Raw genomic sequence first — 24,543 nt, forward strand, 5'->3', positions numbered from 1 at the left:
TCACCGTTTGGGTGTTCCATAAAGATGAGGCCTGGATGCAGAAGAAATGGCCACAATCACAGCCGGGACTCCGTAGCCCACTGGGAACGTGAACTTCTTCATGAACCTGTTGACACTGGAGTAGTTGACCACCGTCAGGTTGCGGGCAGTGAGGAAGAGCTGCAGACCCTCCAGCAGCATCCAGGTGAAGGAGGCCAGGTAGAGATAGTGTAAGGCACCCGCGATGATGGTACACAGCACCTGGAGGAAGAGGAAGATGTCACCAGGATGGTTTGTCAGGATGGAGCATGGCCCCAGGGCTTCTATGACTTGCCACTGGGGATAACTCTGATGTAAATGAATGAATTATCAATTGAATGTTTGCTTTCTAATTATGTCAGTCCATGTGAATTGGCTACTTATCCATCTAACATTACCTGGAATCCCATATTATTAAGGAGTCCAATGCAGTATGGCCCCGTGAACTCAGCATCCCTGGGGCAGGGGTATTCTGGGACAGTATATGTACCTTGCTCTCAGTTCTGTCGATGGCTGTCAGGAAGAGCAGGTGGGCCAGGAAGAGGCAGAGTGAGAGTTGCAAGTGGAGCGAGGTGCTGGTGTTCTGGATGGCTTTGCACAGCAGGAAGGTGAGGGCCGCCAGGAGGAGGCACAGCAGAGAAAGGCTCAGTCCCACGTAGGTGATCACAGTCAGTGTGGGATCCTCCTCCTGGGACCCAGAAGAGAGAAGATCAATCATGCTTTCCTACTGTGGGGTAATGACCCTTCCGCCAATTTTATTTTTAGACATAGAGAAATCAGGAATGGAGGTGCTGAGTAGATTATGTTATGGATATGTTTATGGATATGTTATGTTTATTTTATGTTTATGCATAACTTTCTCCTGGTTCAGAAATTTAGAAATTTATGGGATCTGAATGATAAAATCTGTGCATGGAAGGACTGAGGAATAAGAGAGTCCTAATGAAGACCATTAGGAGTTACCCCAACTCCGAGACCAGTGGCAGCAGCCGAGAGGAGCAACCCCACGTCCAAGGAGCAGTGGCTGCATGGGCGCAGGAGGGCCGAGAGGAGCTACTGCACATTCAAGGTCAGGAGGGGCGGCCGTGAGGAGATACCCCTCGTCCAAGGTAAGAGAAACCCAAATAAGACAGTAGGTGTTGTGAGAGGGCATCTGAGGGAAGACACACTGAAACCATAATCACAGAAAACTAGCCAATCTGATCACACGGGCCACAGCTTGTCTAACTCAATGAAACTAAGCCATGCCGTGTGGGGCCACCCAAGATGGGCGGGTCATGGTGGAGAGGTCTGACAGAACGTGGTCCACTGGAGAAGGGAATGGCAAACCACTTCAGTATTCTTGCCTTGAGAACCCCATGAACAGTATGAGAAGGCAAAAAGATAGGACACTGAAAGATGAACACACCAGATCGGTATGTGCCCAATATGCTACTGGAGACCAGTGGAGAAATAACTCCAGAAAGAATGAAGGGATGAAGACAAAGCAAAAACAATACCCAGTTGTGGATGTGACTGGTGACAGAAGCAAGGTCCGATGCTGTAAAGAGTAATATTGCATAGGAACCTGGAATGTTAGGTCCAAGAATCAAGGCAAATTAGAAGTGGTCAAACAGGAGATGGCAAGAGTGAACGTTGCATTCTAGGAATCAGTGAACTAAGAAGGACTGGAACAGGTGAATTTAAAGCAGATGACCATTATATCTACTACTGTGGGCAGGAATCCCTTAGAAGAAATGGAGTAGCCATCATGGTCAACAAGAGAGTCCAAAATGCAGCACTTGGAGGTAATCTCAAAAATGACAGAATGATCTCTGTTCGTTTCCAAGGCAAACCATTCAATATCACGGTAATCCAAGTTTACGCCCCAACCAGTAATGCTGAAGAAGCTGAAGATGAAAGGTTCTATGAAGACCTACAAGACCTTTTAGAACTAACACTCAAAAAAGATGTCCTTTTCATTATAGAGGACTGGAATGTAAAACTAGGAAGTCAGGAAACACCTGGAGTAACAGGAAAATTTGGTCTTGAAGTACAGAATGAAGCAGGGCAAAGGCTAATAGAGTTTTCCCAAGAGAACACACTGGTCATAGCAAACACCCTCTTCCAACAACACAAGAGAAGACTCTACACATGGGCATCACCTGATGGTCAACACTGAAATCAGATTGATTATATTCTTTGCAGCCAAAGATAGAGAAGCTCTATACAGTCAGCAAAAACAAGACTGGGAGCTGACTGTGGCTCAGATCATGAACTCCTTATTGCAAAATTCAGACTTAAATTGAAGAAAGTAGGGAAAACTACTAGACCATTCGGGTATGGCTTATATTCAAATCCCTTATGATTATACATAGATGAGGAGACAGTAGAAACAGTGTCAGACTTTATTTTTTTTGGGCTCCAAAATCACTGAAGATGGTGACTGAAGCCATGAAATTAAAAGACTCTTACTCCTTGGAAGGAAAGTTATGACCAACCTAGATAGCATATTTAAAAGCAGAGACATTACTTTGCCAACAAAGGTCCGTCTAGTCAAGGCTATGGATTTTCCAGTGGTCATGTATGGATGTTAGAGTTGGAGTGTGAAGAAAGCTGAGTGCCAAAAAATCGATGTTTTTGAACTGTGGTATTGGAGAAGACTCTTGAGAGTCCCTTGGACTGCAAGGAGATCCAACCAGTCCATTCTAAAGGAGATCAGTCCTGGGTGTTCATTGGAAGGACGGATGCTGAAGCTGAAATTCCAATACTTTGGCCACTTCATGCGAAGAGTTGACTCATTGGAAAAGACCCTGATGCTGGGAGGGATTGGGGGCAGGAGGAGAAAGGGATGACAGAGGATGAGATGGCTGGATGGCATCACTGACTCGATGGACATGAGTTTGAGTAAACTCTGGGAGTTGGTGATGGACAGGGAGGCCTGGTGTGCTGCGATTCATGGGGTCGCAGAGTCGGGCATGACTGAGTGATTCAAGTGAACTGAACTGAACTGATGATTATACAGTGGAAGTGAGAAATAGATTTAAGGGACTAGATCTGATAGACAGAGTGCTTGATGAACTATGGACAGAGGTTTGTGACATTGTACAGGAAACAGGGATTAAGACTATCCCCATGGAAAAGAAATGCAAAAAAGCAAAATGGCTGTCTGAAGAGGTCTTACAAATTGCTGTGAAAAGAAGAGAAGTGAAAAGCAAAGGAGATTTGAATGCAGAGTTCCAAAGAATAACAAGGAGAGATTTAAAAAAAACAAAAAACAAAACAAACCTTCCTCAGTGATTAATGCAAAGAAATATAGGAAAACAACAGAATGGGAAAGACTAGAGATCTCTTCAAGAAAATTACAGACCCCAAGGCAACATTTCATGCAAAGATGGGCGCAATAAAGGACGGAAATGATATGGACCTAAGAGAAGCAGAAGATCTTAAGAAGAGGTGGCAAGAATACACAGAAGAACTGTACAAAAAAGATCTTCACAACCCAGATAATCATGATGGTATAATCACTCACCTGAGCCAAACATCCTGCAATGTGAAGTCAAGTGGGCCTTAGAAACATCACTACGAAAAATGCTAGTGAAGGTTATGGAATTCCAGTGGAGCTATTTCAAATCCTGAAAGATGATGCTGTGAAAGTATTGCACTTAATATGCCAGCAAATTTGGAAAACTCTGCAGTGGCCACAGGACTGGAAAAGGTCAGTTTTCAATCCAACCCCAAAGAAAGGCAATCCCAAAGAATGCTCAAACTACCACACAATTGCACTCATCTCACAAGCTAGTGTGAGATTCTCCAAGCCAGGCTTCAGCTGTTCAAGCTGATTTTAGATGTTCAAGGTGGTTTTAGAAAAGGCAGAGGAACCAGAGATCAAATTGCCAACATCCACTGGATCATTGAAAAAGCAAGAGATTTCCAGAAAAACATCTATTTCTGCTTTATTGACTATGCCAAAACCTTTGACTGTGTGGATCACAATAAAGTGTGGAATAATTTTTAAAGATGGGAATTCCAGACTATCTGACCTGTCTCTTGAGAAACCTGTATGCACGTCAGGAAGCAACAGTTAGAACTGGACATGGAACAACTTACTGGTTCCAAATAGGAAAAGGAGTACATTAAGGCTGTATACTGTCACCCTGCTTATTTACTTATATGAGGAGTACATCAAGAGAAATGTTGGGCTGGAGTACATCAAGAGAAAGAAGCAGAAGCTGGATTCAAGATTGTTGGGAGAAATATCGATAACCTCAGATATGCAGATGTCACCACCCTTATGGTAGAAGGTGAAGAGGAACTAAAAAGCCTCTTGATGAAAGTGAAAGAGGAGAGTGAAAAAGTTGGCTTAAAGCCCAGCATTCAGAAAACTAAGATCATGGCATCTGGTCCCATCACTTCATGGCAAATAGATGGGGAAACAGTGGAAACAGTGTCAGACTTTATTTTTCTGGGCTCCAAAATCACTGCAGTTGGTGATTTCAGCCATAAAATTAAAAGACACTTACTCCTTGGAAGGAAAGTTATGACCAACCTGGATAGCATATTTAAAAGCAGAGACATTACTTTTCCAACAAAGGTCCGTCTAGTCAAGGCTATGGATTTTCCAGTAGTCATGTATGGATGTGAGAGTTGGACTGTGAAGAATGCTGAGCGCCAAAGAATTGATGCTTTTGAACTGTGGTGTTGGAGAAGACTCTTGAGAGTCCCTTGGACTGCAAGAAGATCCAACCAGTCCATCCTAAAGGAGGTCAGTTCTGCGTGTTCATTGGAAGGACTGATGTTGAAGCTGAAACTCCAATACTTTGGCCACCTCATGTGAAGAGTTGACTTATTGGAAAAGACCCTAATGCTGGGAAGGTTTGGGGGCAGGAGGAGAAAGGGATGACAGAGAATGAGATGGCTGGATGGCATCACAGACTTGTTGGACATGGTTTTGGGTGGACTCCAAGAGTTAGTGTTGGACAGAGAGGCCTGGCGTGCTGTGGTTCATGGGGTCTGAAGGTGTCGGACACGACTGAGCAACTGAAATGAACTGAACTGATGAATACCAAGCCCTGATTCTCACAAGGGTTTATTTCCCGCTAGACTTTTGAGCATGACTAAGCTTCCCAGTTACCACAATAGGTCCACAGAGGTGAGAAGCTACATTTTGAGCACCATCGTCCATCCCCATAATGTAATTATGTATGACAAAGTCTCTACCCATTGTCATGATGTCCAGGTATCAACTCCCAACTCTGAATTCTGCACAGTTTATCCCTGTACTATTTCTTCATGATGGCCACTAATCCTTACAGATTTAGAACTAAATTCTTGGGTAAAAGAGAAACACTACTATACTTGGATGTTGGCTGTAGCTTAAAATTGATAATGTCTGCCTCTTTTTTTGGTGTGCATGTGTTCTCATTCACTCAGGTGTGTCTGATTCTTTGTGACCTCAAGGACTGTAGCCCGTGAAGCACCTCTGTCCCTGGAATTTTCCAGGCAAAAATAGAGGACTGGGTTGCCATTTCCTTCTCCAGGGGGTCTTCCCAACCCAGGCATTGAACCTTAGTCTCCTGCCTCTTCTGAATTGGCAAGTGGATTCTTTACTACCGAGCCACCTGGGAAGCTCACCTCTTTTTGGAAATCATCCTAAATACCTGAGGACAAGGAAAAAATATCTGCCAATTTCCTTTTAGTATAAGTCTGGGTGAAGAGAGAGAGGGAATAAGAAAGAGGGAGGTGCACAAAGGATGAAGAAAATGAATGTTAAAACCTGCAAATTAGGTGCTTCTTGATAAAAAGCAATTGAGTATGATAGCACCAAATTTATTTTTGCAGCATGTTTCTACATATGATTTTGTTTAGGAATGAAATGTTTAAAAATAAATAACCAGCCCTCCAGATGATTCTGACACACTTTAACTTTAGAGACTATTTGGCTTATTGCATAAAACTAATTTTTGTACTGTATTAAAGTTCCCAAGAGAGGTCCACATGGGAAGAAATGCAGGTAGCCCCTAAGAGCTAAACATGGACACCTGCTGATAGATGGGAAGTCAAGGAGACCTCAGTCCTACTATCACAAGGAACTGATTGTGGCAAAAATTAGAGGGTTAGAGGAGGACAGCAAACCTCAGATCAGAATGCAGTCTAGGCTGACAGAATGACTCAGCCTTGGAAGAACTTGAGCAGACATCTCCACTACACCATGTCAGATCACTGACCTGCTATAACTGGGAGACAGTACTTTTTTCAGGTTTTACATGTGTGAGAATTTGTTCCACATCAAGATATTAAATGTAACCCCTCTGAGGGGTGTCACCTGCACATCGTAGTAGGCCATGAGGACAGCAAAGCTGCTGAAGTGGGTGCATTGGCAGGTGGTGCTGTCGTCTCCGCTGTCCATCGTCCTGCAGCCTCTGGTTGCCCAGTGGCCACTTCCATTCTGGCCCTGCTCCCAGAAGACACAGTGCACCTTCCCCTTTGTTTCAGGGGTCCTTGACTGTAGAAACAGGAAGTAGGTTTGAGCTGGTGGTTCTGTTGCTTAGAAATGCTGACCCAAATCTAAATTATGATGGACTTTCCTTGGGACATGATGCACCCGTGATGGACATCCCTGAAGAACAAAGGCTGTGCCCAGGACTCAGGTCTCTCCCATACCCGCAGCTTCATCCCCCCCACCCCCAGGACTCACATGTTTGAAGACAAATTTGACTGGAGAACTGAGGTTTTGTGTGTTACTGTTGCTGATGAAAACGGATATGACATCTGACAGCAGGATAGGGGGAGTTTCCTGCAGCAATTCCTTGTGTGTCTCATGTGGAACTGCCTGTTCCTCAGCATCCACTATCAGGGGGACTTTATCCAGCAACTTTTCAATCCCAGGCATGGAGACAAGGCCCACCACCATGGGACCTGCAGGACAAGGGCAAGGTTTATATCTTGGGGTATCCAACATTACCCCTCCTTTAATGAACTATGTCCCTGTGGCCTCACCATTACCCATAGTTTCCTTTAAAGTATACATTTCTGTTTATTGCACCTGTGAGTATCGCGTCTCACTTTGAATCCCTAGGGACCTGTACCCTGCCATAACCATTACCTGAGTCATTAGATTCATGCACTGTATCCCAGATCAGTATCATCTTTATGTTATTCTGAATCAAGGTGACATTCTTATCTTCTTTATCCAGTGCCTTCAGTGACATTTCTAAGAGTTGTGAGGGTTATAGAAGAGTTAGATTAGTAATTGTGCCTATGATGGTGTACATACTACCATTATTTGCATATATAAAAATAAATATTTTAATATATTATGTGCTGTGTGCTGCCCTTATTTGGTCAATAGTATCCAAATCTTTGCAACCTGAGGGATGGTAGCCTGCCAAGCTCCTCTGTCCATGGGGATTCTCCAGGCAAAATACTGGAGTGGGATACCATGCCCTCCTCTAGGAGATCTTCCTAACCCAGGGATCAAGCCCAGGTATCCTGCATTGTAAACTTTGGATTAATATTGGATCCTTTACTGTTGATCCACCAGGGAAACTCAGTAATACTAGTATCAGTAGTGTATCCTTTCTCCAAGGGATCTTCCCAATGCCGGAATCAAATTGGGGTCTCCTGTATTGCAGGAAGATTCTTTACCAGCTGAGCTAACAGGGAAGCCCCTTAATATATCATATAAATATGTAGACACTTTATATATTACATAATGTATATTATATGGGCTTCTGTGGTAGATCAGGAAACAATGATATATTTTTATCATTGATTTACATGCTATCTAAATATGATGTCAAAATATCTAAATCATATGACATATCATATGATTTATATGTATAATCATTTATGTGATTTATGTGATTGCACAATCACATAAATGATTATATATCATTTTATCAATGACATATAAATAATAATATTTACAATAATGTATATTATAAATAATGATATTATTATTATTATAAGCAATATCATTTGGTACACATAATAGTGGTATATGCATATATCATTTACATTTACAAAGGATCGTAAGAGAATATATGAGCAATTATTCAACAACATGAAATGCAACCTAAATAAAATGGAGAAATTCCTAGAGACACCAAATAGAAAAAATTGACTTAAGAAAATGGAAAATCATAGCAAAGCAATAACAGATAAGTATATTGAATCAGTATCCAAAACTTTCCAAAATGAAAAGACCAGAACAGATGGCTTCTACACTCAATGTTCCCAGGCATTCTGGAAGAATTAACACTAAACCTTTGTAAAGTTTTCTATAGAATAGAAGAGAAATAGCTCTACCTAAATAGTTCTATGAGACCATCATTATCCCAAGAACAAAACAAGATAATGCATTACAGCAATCCCAATAAACCAATGTCAATTTGAACATAGATACACAAATAATCAACAAAATACAAGGAAAAATGTTATCCAAGGAAACTGAAGACTTGTATATTGATCACTGTAAAAGACTGTTGAAAGAAATTAGAAACTCTAAATAAATCATAAGACATCCTGTGTTCATGGATCAGAACCATCCTATTAAGATCTCAGTAGTCCCCAAAATGATCAATGGGTTCAATGCAATCTGTATCAAAATTCCGACAACATTAAATTAATTTTCAGCAGAAATGGAAAGCTCATCCTAAAATCCATAATGGATTGCAAGTAACCTGGATAAACAAAGCAATCTTAAAGGTGAAAAACTAATTTGGAGGCATTACAATTTCTGATTTCAAAACTTACTGCTGACTTACTGTATTCAAAATGGTGGGAAATTGCTATATGAATACAGATCAGTAGAACAGAACTGAGGACCCAGGAATAAATCCATACATCTATGGTCAGTTGATTTTCACAAAGGGGTGTCAAGACCATCAGTGGGCAAAGAAAAATCTCTTCAACAATGATGCTGAGACATCCAGCTTTCCACAAGCAAATGAAGGAATTCAGTGACCTACTTCACACAATAAATTTTAATAAAGAAATGGGTCAAAGACCCGTTGGGGTCAAAATGGGTCAAAGATCTATGTTTAAAAGTTAAAGCTAGGACAAGTAGGGCAAAAACATCCGAGTAACTCTTCATGACCTTGAATTTGGAAATGGATTATTAGCTATGAAAAAATATGCAGAAGCAACAAGTGTCAATAGATTATATGGACTTCATCAAAATGGAAATATCTATTCATTAAAGTGAAAAGACCATAGAAAAGTGAAAAGGTAATCTACAGAATGGGAGAATATATTTGCAAAGACATATCTCATAGGATCTAAATTAAGATCTATGAAGATCTCTTATAGCTTAACAACCAAATGTAAAAAATTGAAATTGCAAAGAAAAAAACACTCAAGCATATGTTTCTCCAATAAAATACAGACAAATTCAACAATGACATGAACAGATGTTCAACATCTTAGTCACTAGGGGAATGCAGATAGAACCATGATGAGATATCACTGGACACACACTAGAATGGCTACAAGAAAAAGAAAGCAAAATGGAAGTACTGTGTTGCTGAGGATGAGGAAATTGGAACCCTCATACTTTGCTGTTGATGATGTAAAATGAAGAAATAGCCACTTTGGAAAACTAGCTTGGTGGTTCCTTAAAAAGCTGAAAATAGAACTACCACATCACCAAGCAATTTTACACTCTATTATGTGCCCAAAAAACTTTATTCAACAGTTATTCAAACCAAAACTTATGCTACAGGGACTTCCCTGGTGGTACAGTGCTTCCAAGACTCCATGCTTTCAATGCAAGAGACACAGTTTTGGTCTCTGGTCAAGGAGTTGAGATCCTACTTCCCATATGCTGTGAGGTGCGGGCAAAAAAGAAACACCACGTTCATAGTAGCATTGTTCACAACAGTGAAAATGTGGCAGCCAGCCAAATGTCCATCAACGGATGAATGGATAAACAGAAGGAGGTACATCCATGTACAATACATTTTTTTCCATTTATTTTTATTAGTTGGAGGCTAATTACTTTACAATAATATACAGTATACTAACACATATATATGGAATTTACAATAATTATTCAGCCATAAAAGAATGAAATACTGATACATGCTACAACATGGATGAACCTTGGAAACATTATGCTAGGTGAAAGAAGCTAGACATTCAGGTCATATGCCTTTAATTCTATTTATACAAAATTTCCAGCAGGGCAAATTCAAAGAGACAGAAAACACAATCAGTGGTTGCCAGGGACCAGGGGAATAGAGGATTGAGGAGTGTTTGTTCAGTGGCTACAGTTTTTACTTTTGGAGAGGTGAAGTTATTTTATAAATAGAGGTGATGATCACAACCTTATGATGTACTAAATGCTACTAGATTTTACACTTTGATTAAAATTGTGAACTTTAGTTTTGGTCAGTGGAGGAATGGGATAAAAAGTTGTGGTGATTAAGTAGGATAGAATATTAATCTACCACAGCAAAGAATGAAATTCTGTCATTTGCAACATTGCAAATGGACCTAGAGAGTATTATGTTGAGTGAAATAAGCCAGATAGAGAAAGACAAATACTGTATATCATTTCTATGTGAAATGTAAAAATAATATAAACCAAGGTATGCAAAACAGAGACAGATTAACTGATATTGAAAAGAGGAGTTACCAAAAGGGAGATGGTAGGGTGGAAGGGCAAGTTAGGGTTATGGGATTAATAAGTGCAAACTGCTATGTTTAAAATAGATAAGCAACAGGGATATATTGTTTAGGATAACGAATATAGCTATTGTCCTATAAGAACTTGTAATGGAGTGTATTGTGTAAAAATACCAAATTACTATGCTATACTCCTGAAACTGCTATAAATAAAAATAAATTTTTAAAAATAAATAAATAATTGTGCTAAGCAAAACAAATACTCAATTGAAACAGATCATACCTACATGACAAATAACATGAGGAAATTATGTTATTCCAAATTAAAAATTTTCCCTTTTGTAACCATTTGTATTTTGTCTTAAACTTTTCATTAGCATTATTTTTATGCTCATAATTTATTTACAATGAAAGTGTATATTATATATAATTTTATTCATTTATGTTTTTCTTATTGAGGTATAATTGACAGGTATAGTGACTCTATATTTGAATATATCACAAAACGATCACCACAAAAGCTAGCTAAAATTTGTCATCATACAGAGTTCCAAATTTTTATGTGGTAAGTCCTTTTAAGATGTACTTTCATAGCAATTTAAAATACACAGTACAGTTCTATTAACTATAGTTACCATGTTGTACATTCCCATAACTTATTTTTAACTGGAAGCTTGTACCTTTTGACTTCTTTGCACCATTTCCTGTACTGCTATCCTGGTCTCTGGCAATCACCAATCTGTTCTCTATGTTGATGACCTTGGTGTTTGTGTTGTTTTTTGAAAGTGTTAGTGGCTCAGTTATGTCTGACTCTACAACCCATGGACTGTAGACTGCGAGGCTCCTCTGTCCATGGGATTCTCCAGACAACAGTCCTGGAGTGGGTTGCCATTCCCTTCTCCATGGGATCTTCCTGACTCAGCGACTGAGCCCAGGCTGACTGATTCTACGATCTGAACCATTAGAGAAGCCAGGGTATTTGTCTTCCTCTGTCTTATTGTTTTGCTTAGCACAATAATTTATTTATTTTTTAAAATTTGTTTTTATTTATGAGATCAGCATGAAATACAACCCTGGTCACTGGGCTCTAGTGAGGTTGGAAAAGGAATGAACCAGGAATGAGCAGAGCAGGAGCCTGGAGGCTGTTCCAGGTAATTACCTGTGCCTGAAGGTGAACTGAAGTGCAGTGACTCATTGTCCAGGGACCTGCTCAGTCCTCTCAAGACAGTTTCCAGGCCAATGAGCAGGTTAGAGGCCACAAGGTGCTGCTCTGAGCTGGGCAGGGTTTCCAGGTCCCGGGGGGCCTCCAGCATTTCATCCACCCCCTGTATGAGGTTCTGCAGAGATAAGGACACAGAGCCAGTAGCTCACACACCTGAGAGGTTGTATGAAGACATTACCCACTCACTCACAGAGAACAGAGCTTGGAAACTGTTTGAGTGATAAAGGCAGGGCCAGGTGGGATCCTTTGGGTGGTCTTTGCCCCTGGAATCCAGCCATTCAGAGGTCAAACGTGTACATGAATGCCAAGGATGACATAAACCCAATATTCAGGGGCTGCAAGATTAAAGGTTTTTAGAAGGTGCACGTGGGAGTCTAACAGTGACTACACATGTCCACACTTCCCATCCACCCTGGGAGAGGCAGGGCCTCAGAGCAGTGCACCCTTATGTTGAGGTATCTCTGCCCAGACCAGATTTTCCCAGAGCACCTGTGGGAAGCCTACACCTGCCTCCCTGGGTCCTACCCTTACCTGGATAGTGTCCTGGACAGGGACTGACTCCATGTTTTCACTAAGATTCTGGACTCTGTTGAAGAAGCAGGAGAGCGTCTGGGAGGAGGAATATGAGGAGGTTAGAACTTGGGGGAAATAGGTGGAATATATGGAGGGTTTTCACGTGTTGTCTGCTGGGCCACTCACCGAGCTGTTGATACTTGAGGGTGCAGTCCAGGTGTGGATGGAGATCTCTGCAGGGAACAGTACAATGGATCATTAGGGGTGAGAGCATGTGTGTGTGTGTGTGTGTGTGTGTGTGTGTGTGTGTGTTGTGAGTGGGATCTGGGGTCAGGTCAGGCCAGGTACCATTCCAGACATTAATCCTTGGATATTGGTTACTCAGAGTAACAGTTTAAGAAGAACCATGAACATAAGAACAAATCAAAAAGAAGGAACAGAATGCTTGATACTGTATATTCCAATTAGGGAATCAAAGACTTTATGGCTTCAGAGGACTCGTGACATCATGATGAGTCAGGGCAGCTGTCTAGTCCCTCCAGATGAGGGTCCTCATCTCTGGATCTAAGGGTTTCCCTTCTGAGACCCCAGACCCAGGTGGAGGGTCTGCAGTAAGACAGAACAAGATGTAGGAGGGATGCACAACTGAGAGACTCAAGTTCAACCTCTAACTGAGCATTGAGACGTCTTCCTGTCTTCTTAGATGGTGGCAGTCACTGGAGACCAGTCTTAAAGGTTGATGAGATGAGATGGAATTGAGTGCAGGATAGCGGAAATAGGGTGTGAGGAGGGGAGGATATGAGGGTTTGGAATTCCTCAACGTGACAAGGGTGCTCCTAGGAAGGAGCTGGGACTAGCAGCCAGATCTTTTCTCCATGTTCAGCTGTTTACAAATCTTCATGAGACACACATACAAATGCATAAAGGAAACTCTAGAAATACCTCTAGAGTGTCAGAAAGACTGAACATCAGTCAAAGACTTTTTTGATGATAAAATCTACTTTTATAAAAAAATATTAAGTAACACGTGGATACTTGGAAAACAAGATAATTTAAAACATGAAAAAAAAAAAGAAGAAAGAAAGAAAATCACTCCTATGGCCATTACACAGATCCCTTGAAATTTCTTCGAATTTTTTTTTCTCATCATATTGCACATATTAGGAATATTTTTCTTCAGTAGCAATAAATGTCCATCAAAAACTTTTATCAGTAGGCAAGGACTATTTCTTATAAAAACCATATAATTCTCCCCTACTTTTTAGTATTGTGGTAAAATTCATGAAACATAAAATTTACCATCTTAAAAATGTTTTGAGCAATGTAATTTCCCTTATGATCTTATATTGTTGAAAATAAACTCTAAGTTTTAGATCTGCATCTTTGTTCTATGATCCTACTAAATGTGTGACTTTGGATACATAACTTAAGCTCTTTGGGCCCAAATATGATTATTGAAAAAGAGATTCTGCCCTGAAAAAGTAAAACTCCTAGAATAAAATATGATGGTTGGGCAAACTGGGATAAGGTGGGGAAAAAAAAATCTAAGTGTGCTAGCATCCTGGGTCTGCTGTGAGGATTGATGTGGGAAATCACAATGGTCAGTGAGGAGTTCCTGGTGAGCTTGAGATAGTGAGAGAGCCTGAGCTTCCTCCTGGGAGTTTCTTTCCTTCTGTTGGTTCATTTATTTCCCCCATTTATTTTTTCCATAAAAATAACAATAGTTTAACAGTATGAATGACAATAATAACTCTCAAGTGTTGACAATTTTCTCTGCACTAAGGTCCGTCTAGTCAAGGCTATAGTTTTTCTACTAGTCATGTATGGACGTGAGAGTTGTACTATAAAGAAAGTTGAGCGCAGAAGAATTGATGCTTTTGAACTGTGGTGTTGGAGAAGACTTGAGAGTCCTTTGGACTGCAAGGAGATCCAACCTGTCCATCCTAAAGTAGCTCAGTCCTGGGTGTTCATTGGAAGGACTGATGCTGAAGCTGAAACTCCAATACTTTGGCCACTTGATGTGAAGAACTGACTCATTTGAAAAGACCCTGGTTCTGGGAAAGATTGAGGGCAGGAGGAGAAGGGGATGACAGAGGATGAGACGGTTGGATGGCATCACTGACTCAATGGATATCAGTTTGGGTGGACTCCAGGAGTTGGTGATGGACAGGGAGGCCTGGTGTGCTGCGGTTCATGGGGGTCACACAGAGTCGGACAGGACTGAGCAAATGAACTGAACTGAAACTTTAGCTTTTCTTCACTAAGGTAAATATTAAATCTAAGTTCATCCATATGGGGTAGGTACGATGACTACCTCTGATTTACAGACAAGCAAATAATGCACAGGAAGGTAAAATAGCTTCCTAAATGTCAAAGAGCCTGTGTCCGAGCTACGCTTTGCACCAGGTAGCCCAGCTCTGCTGTGTCAGCTCTCAGCCCTCTCCCAACTGATCATGAAAACAAGATTACCCACTCCCCTCATACTTTCCTGTGCTGTTACTTTTATGTTACTCTTGTTAAAATATTTCTGTGCTGCTCCCATTACTGAGGGCTCTGGAGGTCCCATTGTGTCCTCCCACAATCTCTATATACCACCCCCCAGCATATGCCACCCACAAGTTAATGCCACCCCCAAGCCTCTGTACCATCACAAGTCTCTGAGTGGCTGGTGATGACTTCCCCAGTTGAAGACGTGAATCCTGGAATGCAGTGACAGGTGTTGGCATCAATACATTTGGAGTTTGGAGGGCACCACCGAGCACAACGTGTTTTGATAGAGTCTGTGTGGAGGAAGATCATGGTCAGAAGACCCAAGAAACTGAGGAAGTCAGCTGCATGCTAGAGACCCAATAGTAGAGGAGGGGAGGAAAATGTTGAATGGCTGCCACTAGAAGTGAAAAGCCTCAGAAAACTCTGGACATAGTGGGGAAGAGTAACAGCTGTTAGTATCCTTAGAGGATACTTTTGCAGAATAAACCTCCTTTCCCCATTTTATTGGTGAGAGGACCCAGACCACGGCGTACACCAGTGCCAGCTTATGTCACCAATGGAGCTGGGTGCAGAGACTCACTTTTAAGTTTCTGGACTGCATTCTTCATTGTCTTCAGCAGTAGTAGATTGAGTTCTGCGGCAGAAAGACAGAGATGACAAAGAGGGGAGAGTTGAGCTCTAATTGCAACCACTATCCCCACAGCCTTTGCCTTCTTATTGGATGTCTCTGGCTCACTCTCAGCAACATTCCTGAGGCTCTTGTACTTTACTTGGAATCAAGGAATCAACACTTTCCCTCTATTTCTCGGGCTTCTCGAGGGATCAGTCACTGATAGACACAGCCCCTGTGGAACCTCATGTTCTACACGTTTGTAGAAAGAATAGTGCTCTCCCATCCATGCTAGCTCAGACTCTAGCTCCATGAAGCTGGTCCAAGACCCATCCCTGAGTCAGGACCCACAATAAGCTTTCAGGAAGGGGTGAGGAGTATAAAGATGATGCCAGACAGGCCAGAGGCTCCTGGACATTGGGGACCAGACTGGGGGTACAACGGGGGTCTACTTCCAGCCATGCAGGCTTGGTGCTGTGAGGATCCATTTCCTGTACCCCTGCAAGGCATTTTCCAAACTGAAATGAAATGATAAGACTCATCATCTGAGTGAGGCCAGCTTTGCGTGAGGGCTGGGTGGCTGAAGAAGGAAGCAGGTGGTGATGGATGAGGAGTTGCTGGTGTTTCTGTCTCCTTGGCCCTGGGCATCCGACTAAGGATGCAAACTTGTGGGGTCCTTCTGCACAAGGCTCAAGTGGTCTGAGTCAATGTGGGGCCTTTGTCGACCTCCTAAGTAGAGAGTCGGGCTAGGACAATGAAGCCCAGTGACACTCTCCCTTTCCATCTGTGCCAGACGGGAGCCACTTTGAGTATATGTGGTGTGGTTCATGTCACCCACCCATTCTGACATAACATCCTCCCAGGTTCCAGGCATTTAAGTTTCCCATAGGCTCGTTAATCGAAATTATTGGTTAGGGGCATGGTGGATCCTTGCATAGTGAAATAAACAAAGGCTGACTGGCCAAGGAACTGGGTAAGGTTATCCAGGGGCAGGGCTGGCTGGGGAAGATGGGACCACCCTTGAATATCCCCCTTTCAACATTTCTAGACAGAGTTCTCAGGTCTATCATTCCAGGAGAGTCTGAAAGGACCCCTAGCTTGCCCAAACCTGTATGGGATCCAGGTGAGAAAGGTCTCATCTTGGCAATTAATGATGAAGAATACAGATAGTGCCCTGGGACTCCGTGCACTGGATGTCAACTCTTGAAATGTCTTGAATACCACTCCTCTCTTTATTTTGATAAAATAAGGTGCCAAGTGTCAAGGGGGCATAAAATATTGCAGAAATGACACTCTGTGTGGGGTTCTGACCCTTGGGTTTGGAGAGAGAGGGGATACCAGTAGGTGCTGAGAATAGACCTGTGGCCTGGAGTAAGTGGCCAAACTTAATGAATGAGGAAATGAAAAAAATTGGTTCCTTCTTACCAACTGTTTTGTTAGTACACTCATTCTCAAATTCTTTTTGAGAAAGAGTTCTGTTTCCTCTGCATTGACGCCATGTGTTGTTAAAGTTCTGGCAGTCTACATATATTCCACAGGACACTTTCCATGATGGTCCACACTTGTTGATGTCTGGAACACAACAGGACAAAAGGTCACCTCTCAAAGGTATGAATTCCATTGTGAATTCACATGGCACTCACCTCCGTCCTGATCTTGACACAAGGACTGAACTGACTCAGCTCCTTATTAGCTCTTATAGGGTTAGGCTGAACTACTACCAGTTGCTCCAGAAAGCTGGCTTACTGTTCTACTCATCCCTGCTCTCTGACTGGATCTGCATGCACCTTGATTCAAACACTCTGCTGTGCCATATGGGGACTGGAAGTAGGTCTGCATTCCTGCTGCAGGCCTTTTGGGGTGGACAGAAAAAATGACTTGGTTCCAGACCATCCTCTTGGTTGCTGTTTGCATCATCAGGGACACTCATGTGAGCTCCAGTCATGCCAAGTGTGAGTGATCGTGACACTGAAGGCTTCCCACGATGCTGAGGAAATGGAGACAGTCATGGCTGGAGGATTGTCCAGAGTGATATCCATCATTTACAGCGGAGGTTAGGGCTAGGTGATCAGGCTCCTACCCATTAATCCCCTCCACCTCCATTTTAGTCATAGCAGCCCTAGTACACCCCACAATTTTATCAGGCACTTCCCCAGCTCTCAATGTTAAGACTTCTCAAGATGCCCCAGGATGTCTCTAGGGGAGATTTGCTCTCTCCACTTCTGTAGAAATCCCATTTTATCAGAGCCTGTTATGCATGGGAAAGAGAAAGCAGCTCACAGCTGAGTCACTGCAGGTGTTCTCTGGCATTTTACCTCTCCCTGTTCCTAAACTTAGGAGGGAAGTTGCCCATGAGCCAGGTCCCCTTGGAATAGGTCAGGGAACCATAGAGCAAGTTCTGGACACCAATGCTAAGAACAACAGCAACTTAGTAAAAATGCGGGAATAGAATGTTTGGCCCTTGTACATGTATGAGCTTCTTCCAGTCAGGGGGCCAAAGACGTTTAGAGCCTGGAAGGACTCACAGGGTCATGATCAGTCAGGGTAGACAACTGGTCTTTCCCAGGTCAAAGTTTCTTATCCAGACTCTTGACATTCCCTTCTAAGACCCCAGGTCCAGGTTGTGGGTAGTATTAACATAAGGATATGAATGGAAGGGAGAGGAATGCATAGCTCAGGAATTCTTGTTTGGCCACCATCTGATCACTGAGATTTCCTCCTCTCAGATGATGGCAATAGCTGGAGACCCATACTCAAGGCTGAGGGACAGGGAGGTATGGAGTGGGGGCATACTGGAATGAGTACTGGAAGGGGAAGACATGAGGATGGGAGATTCCTCAACCTGACAAGTATAGTCCAAGGAAGGAGTTGGAATTCAGTTACAGCATCAGCCAGATTTCCTCTCCATGTTCAAGAGTCTGCGTATCTCCCTGAGACACACACATGCAAGTTCACAAAGGAATATTTTGGATACTTCCAGGGTCAAGCAAGGGCTGTGCAGTAATCACAACATCTTTTCCTTTCTTTGATAAAATTTACTTTCTCCCAAATTTTAAATAATAAATGGATACTTAGAAAACAGAGAAGTAAAAAAAAAAAGGTGAAAAATCACCCAGAAGTCTAGTATTCTAGAATATTGTAGGCTTTTCCTTTTTTACTCATTGATTCAAATATGCTAGGAGTAATTTATTTTATTACCAATAACTCAGACTATTTTGAGTAGATGAAGAATATTTCTTGATGAAAAATCATATAATTTTCTTTTACCTCATTAAAAAAATATGCAGTAAAATGTCCATAACAAAAGTTTTCATCTTAGCTTTATGTTTAATGATTTCCTTTTGTGGTTCTATTTTTTTGAAGAATAAAAACTCCTTGCCTTTAGACATGGTCGTGGTTTCTACTACCTTATCAGTTATATAACTTTGGACATCACTCAATCTCTTCGGGCCTGAATTTGCTAATTAGAAAAATCAGGTTACCTTGAATAATAAAATTCATAGAAAAAAACCATACTGTATAAGATCCTTGACATTGATCTTGGTAATAACTTTTTTTTTTATTTGACAGCAAAAACAAAGCAACAAAAGCAGACTAGAGAGGTGTGACTCCATCAAACTACACAGCTCTGTACAGCAAAATGAGGTGAAATCACTCAGTCGTGTCCCACCCCATGGACTATACAACCCATGGAATTCTCCAGGCCAGAATACTGGAGTGGGTAGCTGTTACCTTCTCCAGGGGACCTTCCCAGCCCAAGGATTGAACCCAGGTCTCCCACATTGCAGGCAGATTCTTTACCAGCTGAGTCACAAGGGAAGCCCAAGAATTTTGGAGTGGGTAGCCTATCCCTTCTCCAGGGGATCTTCCCGACCCAGGAATTGAACCAGGGTCTCTTGCATTGCAGGCAGATTCTTTACCAACTGAGCTATCAGGGAAGACTGTACAGCAAAAGGATCTATCCCCAAAATGAAAAGAAAATCTATAATATCAGATACTAATTTACAAATCATACATAAATAAGGGGTTAATATCCAAAATATATAAAGAACTCATATGACTCAATAGCAAAAAAAGAACCAAACAAAATGATTGAGTAAAAAATGGGTAGATGACCTGAATAGACATTTTCCCAAAGAAGACTACCAAATGGCCCACAGGTACATGAAAAGGTGTTCAGCATCACCAATCATTAACGAAAAGGAAATCAAAACCAGAATCAGATATCACCTCACACTTATTAGAATAACTATTATCAAAAAGACAAGAAAGAACAAGAGTTAGTGATGAAGTGGAGGAAAGGACTTTTTTCCATTTTTGTGTCAATTAAATTTGCAGCCCCTCTGGGACTGCCCACTTCCTTCATGCTTTCTTGAAGTGTCTCCTTTCTTATTCTCAACAAAGTGCTTCTGAGCTGCCTTCAGAGCTGAATGCTATAGATGTACCACAGCCTCTCCCCAAATCTGTCTGAGCATTTCCACCACCCCAAGGCTCTGTACCATGGCAACTCTTCAAGGGGCTGGTGAAGCTGTCCTCAGATGCAGAACTGAATCCTGGAATGCAGCGGCAGGCATCGGTGTTGACACATGGAGGGTTTTGGTCGCACCACCAAGCACAGGCTGTGAGGGAAGAAGCAGTGGGGATGGAGACTCAGTCAGAAGGTCAAGGAGGAACAAAGCCCGCTTCAAGCTGGTGGTCTAGTAGTAGAGGAAGGGAAGGAATGGATGGGGTGACTTCCACTGGAAGTTTTTGTTGTTTAGACACTAAGTCATGTTTGACTATTTGTGACCCCATGGACTTTAGCCCACCAGGCTCCAAGGAATTATCCAGGCAAGAATGCTGGAGTGAGTTGCCATTTTCCTCCTCCAGGGGATCTTCATGATTCAGGAATTAAACCTGTGTCTCCTGCATTGGCAGGCACATTCTTTACCACTGAGTCACCTGGAAAGCCCTCTCTTGGAATAGGAAGAGACAAAAACTTCTGAGCATGTTGGGGTGGGGAGGAATAGCTTCTCTTACATTCAGAAAACTGTGTCTGAACCTTACATTCAGGATAAGCCTACTTTCTTCTTCCTTTGTTGGTAAAAGGACACAGACCCCAGCATATGCTCCACAGGTTATGTCACTAATGGGGCTGGCTGAGCAGACTTACGTTTCTTGTTCAAGGATGTGGATTCCGATGGCAAAATCAGCAGAATCAAGAATCCTGGGGCAGAGAAACAGAAAGATGACAGAGTAGAGTCACACTCAATTTCACCCCCTGTCCCCATAGCCTTTGCCTCCTGGGGATGGGCTTCTGGGCCCTGTATCCTTCAGCTTTCCAGTGGCATCTCATATTCTCCTGTACTGTACTCAGAATCAAGAACTCAGCTTTTCACCTCCAAGTCTTGGATCTCCCTGAGGAGTCAGTCAGCAATGGACACAGTCCTCATGGAGAATCAGGTGCTACAGTTAAAGGACAGGCAATACATAGACCAACAGCTGATGTCAGCAACACATCTTTGAAATTCCAATCTCTTCCAGTGGAAGTGTTAAATTGTGGAGGAGAAAGTTCTTTAGATTGGTGTACCTAGGTTCTTTGTTCTCTGACAATGGCAGAAATCTGCTCTGAAGATTTCTCTTTCAGGATCTCTCTTCACATTTAACATTCCTGACACAGATGAGTTTGGGTAGTAGAAGTGAAACAACCCTGAGTTGGAGCACTAGCTCACAATTACATCAGCCGGGCATGGAGCCCTGGAATCAGGAGACAGGGAGTTTAGAGCATGTGAGAAGTAAGAACTAAGGCAACTTCTAAGGTAGAAGAACTAAGGTAGACTCACTATCACCTCATTAAATGGCCTCTCCACATATAGCACCAATAAATTCTATGAAACTGAAAGAGTTAGTGGCTCAGTCATGTCTGACTCTTTGTGACCCCAAGGACTTTAACTCACCAGGTGACTCTTCTGTCCATGGAATTCTCCAGGCAAGAATACTGGAGTAGGTAGCCATTCCTTTCTCCAGGGGATCTTCCCCACCCAGGGATCAAATCTGGGTCTCCTGCATTTCAGCAGATTCTTTACCATCTGAGCCACGAGAGAAGTCCAATGACTTCTATGGTTCCTTCCAAGTGAACTCCTGGTCCTGCTATAGTGTATCAAGAGCACAGCCTTTTTTCTTGATCTGCCAGTTTGGTCTGAGAAAATGAGTTACTGATCAAGTTTTCTGTTATGAAAAGAACCCTTATATGTGGAATCTAAACAGAAATAATACAGATTAACTTACAAAACAGAAATAGTCTCATAGACATAGAGAATGAACTTATGGTTGCCAGGGGGGAAGAATGGAGGGAAGGGATAGTTAGGGAGCTGGGGATGGACCTGTACACACGGCTATACTTAAAATGTATAACTAACAAGGACCTACTGCACAGCACAGGGAACTCTGCTCAATGTTATGTGGCAATCTGGATGGGAGGGAGTTTGGGGGAGAATGGATACATGTGCATGCATGGCCGAGTCCCTTCAGTGTTCACCTGAAGCTATCCGAACATTATGAACTGGACATGTGTGTGTGTTAATTGCTCAGTCATGTCTTACTCTTTGCAACCCCATGGACTGAAGCCTGCCAGGCTCCTTTGTCCATGAAATTCTCCAGACAAAGACACAGAAGTGGGTTGCCATTCCGTTCTCTAGGGGATCTTCTTGACCCAGGGATCAAACACACATCTCATTATGTCTCCTGCATTGGTAGGCAGGTTCTTTACCATCTGTGCTACCTGGGAAGCCCCTAATTGGCTACACTCCAATACAAAATAAAAGTTTTTAAAAAATGAATAAAAAAGAAAACTATGGGTGCAAAGATAAAATTTACTCTTATAGGCAATATGTGCACCACATATTAGAGTCTCTCATCTTATCCATGTGAGGCAGTGAATCCTATGAATATTTTTTTATGATCTGTGAGTCTGCACAGAATTTTCCCCAAATGTGCCCAGCATTAAGAAAAGTCATGTTCCACATATCAGAATATAAGAAACATGGCCATTCTCATAAAAACCAGGAAACAATTTATAAGCAATGAGGACAACATATAAGGAACACTTGACTTACTAGGTAACAGGTATTATTCTAAACAGTGAAGAAAATACAGATTCATCAGAATTAAGCTGACCTTCCTGATACTGTTTTTTCACCAAATCACTATTGAAAATGTTAGTTGCTCAGTTGTGTCTGATTCTTTGCCTCCGCATAGGCTGCAGCCCACTAGGCTTCTCTGTCCATGAAATTTTCCAGGCAAGAATACTGGAGTGGTTTCCTTCAAATCATTCCATCCCACATAAAGCCTATAGAATAAGTAATGGTGTTTTTCTTATGCCATTAGAACTTTCAAATAGGCTGGTTTTCCACTCTTCTGGGAAAAAAAAAAAAAAAAAAGTTTATCAGACTTGTCTCAGCCATAGTACCCAGATATTTTGTCAAACACTAGTCTAGATGCTGCTGGGGAGTTTTGTTTTGCTTTTAAAAATGAGATTAACATTTAAATCAGGGCTTCCCAGGTCACTTAGTGGTAAAGAATCCGTCTGCCTAGCAGGAGATGCAGGCTCAATCCCTGGGCTGGGAAGATCCCCTGGAGAAGAAATTAACAATTTGCTCCAGTATTTTTGTCTGGGAAATCCCATGTACAGAGAAGCCTGGTGGATTACAGCCCATTGGGTCCCAAAGAATCTGAGACGACTTTGCAACTAAACATGCATGCACACTCCCATTTAAATCAATAGACTTTGAGTAAAGCAGATTACTCTCCATTATATATGTGATCCTTTTTCAAACAGTTGAAAATCTTAGAGTAAAAAGACTGACCTCACTGAGGAAGAGAATTCTTCCAGAATTGCATTTGGACTTGAGAAGCAGCATTAGGTCCCCCCAGGGTTTCCAGCCTGCCTCCCTGTCCTGTAGATTCTGAACTTTCCAACCTCCGCAGTCCCATGAACAAGATCCTTCAATAAATCCCTTTCTCTTTCCTTCTCTATAAACATTCCAGTGAATTCTGTTTCTCAGGGAAACCTGGACTAATACAGGTGGTAAAATGAGAAATCTTTAAGTCCCCAATTTGCCTCGACGTAAGTTTCACCAGTTTTCTCCTTTGGAACTTACTATCAATGTGCTAATATCCTTAAAATTTCTACTTGTCTATCCCTTATAGAGATAGTAGGAAAGCAAGTTAAATATCAAGGATGAAAGAAAGAAGAGAATATTCACAGACTGGATAGAGTCCCCAAACAGCTTTATTTTTCTATACCCCGTGTTATAATTCTACACACCTGGAAGCAACCTTAGATAGCCGTTTTTCATGATGTAGAGACCAGCAAGCCCAGCCACGGAAGACATCTGATCTTGGTCTGTGCGTGTTGAAAAGACTTCTTGTTTTAAGTGTCACTTGCATTTTGAAGAAGCTGACTGAGGAAAATGCTGATCTGGATTCTTTCTTCCCTTTTAATCTGCCCTATGATTAGCTTCTTAGAAACTGCAGTTCTATTTTTAAACTATGTGCATGGTATTTATACTGAATTAGTATTTGGGTTTCCCTTGTGGTTCAGCTGGTAAAGAATCTGCCTGCAATGTAGGAGACCCTGGTTCGATTCATGGGTCGGGAAGATCCACTGGAGAAGGGAAAGGCTACCTACTCCAGTATTCTGGCCTGGAGAATTCCATGAACTGCATAGTCCATGGGGTCACAAAGAGTGGGACATGACTGAGCGACTTTCACATAGTATTTGTACTGAAATACTCACTGAAGGTGGTTTTTGAATCTTTTTGGTATCAGTTCAGTTCAGTTCAGTCACTCAGTCGTGTCCAATTCTCTGTGACCCCATGAACCGCAGCACGCCAGGCCTCCTTGTCCATCACCAACTCCCGGAGCCCACCCAAACCCATGTCCTGTGAGTTGATGATGTCATCCAACTATCTCATCCTCTGTTGTCCCCTTCTCCTCTTGCCCTCAATCTTTCCCAGCATCAGGGTCTTTTCCAATGAGTCAGCTCTTCACACCAGGAGGCCAAAGTATTGGAGTTTCAGCTTCAACATCAGTCCTTCCAATG

General features: G+C 42.1%; 1 protein-coding gene across 1 annotated transcript; it reads right to left on the minus strand.

Moving 5' to 3' along the window:
* Positions 1–23,870, minus strand: LOC122440970 (adhesion G protein-coupled receptor E2-like). The gene is made up of 14 exons (XM_043467612.1): positions 23,767–23,870; positions 20,614–20,667; positions 19,961–20,080; positions 16,887–17,033; positions 15,432–15,485; positions 15,007–15,141; positions 12,548–12,594; positions 12,380–12,457; positions 11,786–11,963; positions 7,103–7,210; positions 6,695–6,915; positions 6,323–6,502; positions 509–706; positions 1–240 (listed from the first exon to the last, which is right to left on the minus strand). Exons 1-14 carry the CDS (start codon positions 23,831–23,833, stop codon positions 1–3), a joined length of 1,827 nt encoding a protein of 608 aa, XP_043323547.1. The 5' UTR covers positions 23,834–23,870.
* Positions 23,871–24,543: the final 673 nt, after the last annotated feature.

This window comes from Cervus canadensis, chromosome 4 (assembly GCF_019320065.1).
Source record: "Cervus canadensis isolate Bull #8, Minnesota chromosome 4, ASM1932006v1, whole genome shotgun sequence".
NCBI lineage: Eukaryota > Metazoa > Chordata > Mammalia > Artiodactyla > Cervidae > Cervus > Cervus canadensis.

Bases quoted from the DNA above. Each gene is read 5' to 3' on its own strand.
- LOC122440970 (XM_043467612.1), bottom strand. From the start codon at position 23,833: ATGTCTTCCGTGGCTGGGCTTGCTGGTCTCTACATCATGAAAAACGGC. The intron at 20,668-23,766 runs GTGTGTAGAATT...TCTCTGCCCCAG, and splicing joins CTATCTAAGGTTGCTTCCAG to GATTCTTGATTCTGCTGATT. The intron at 6,503-6,694 runs GTGAGTCCTGGG...CTGTTTCTACAG, and splicing joins TCAAATTTGTCTTCAAACAT to TCAAGGACCCCTGAAACAAA.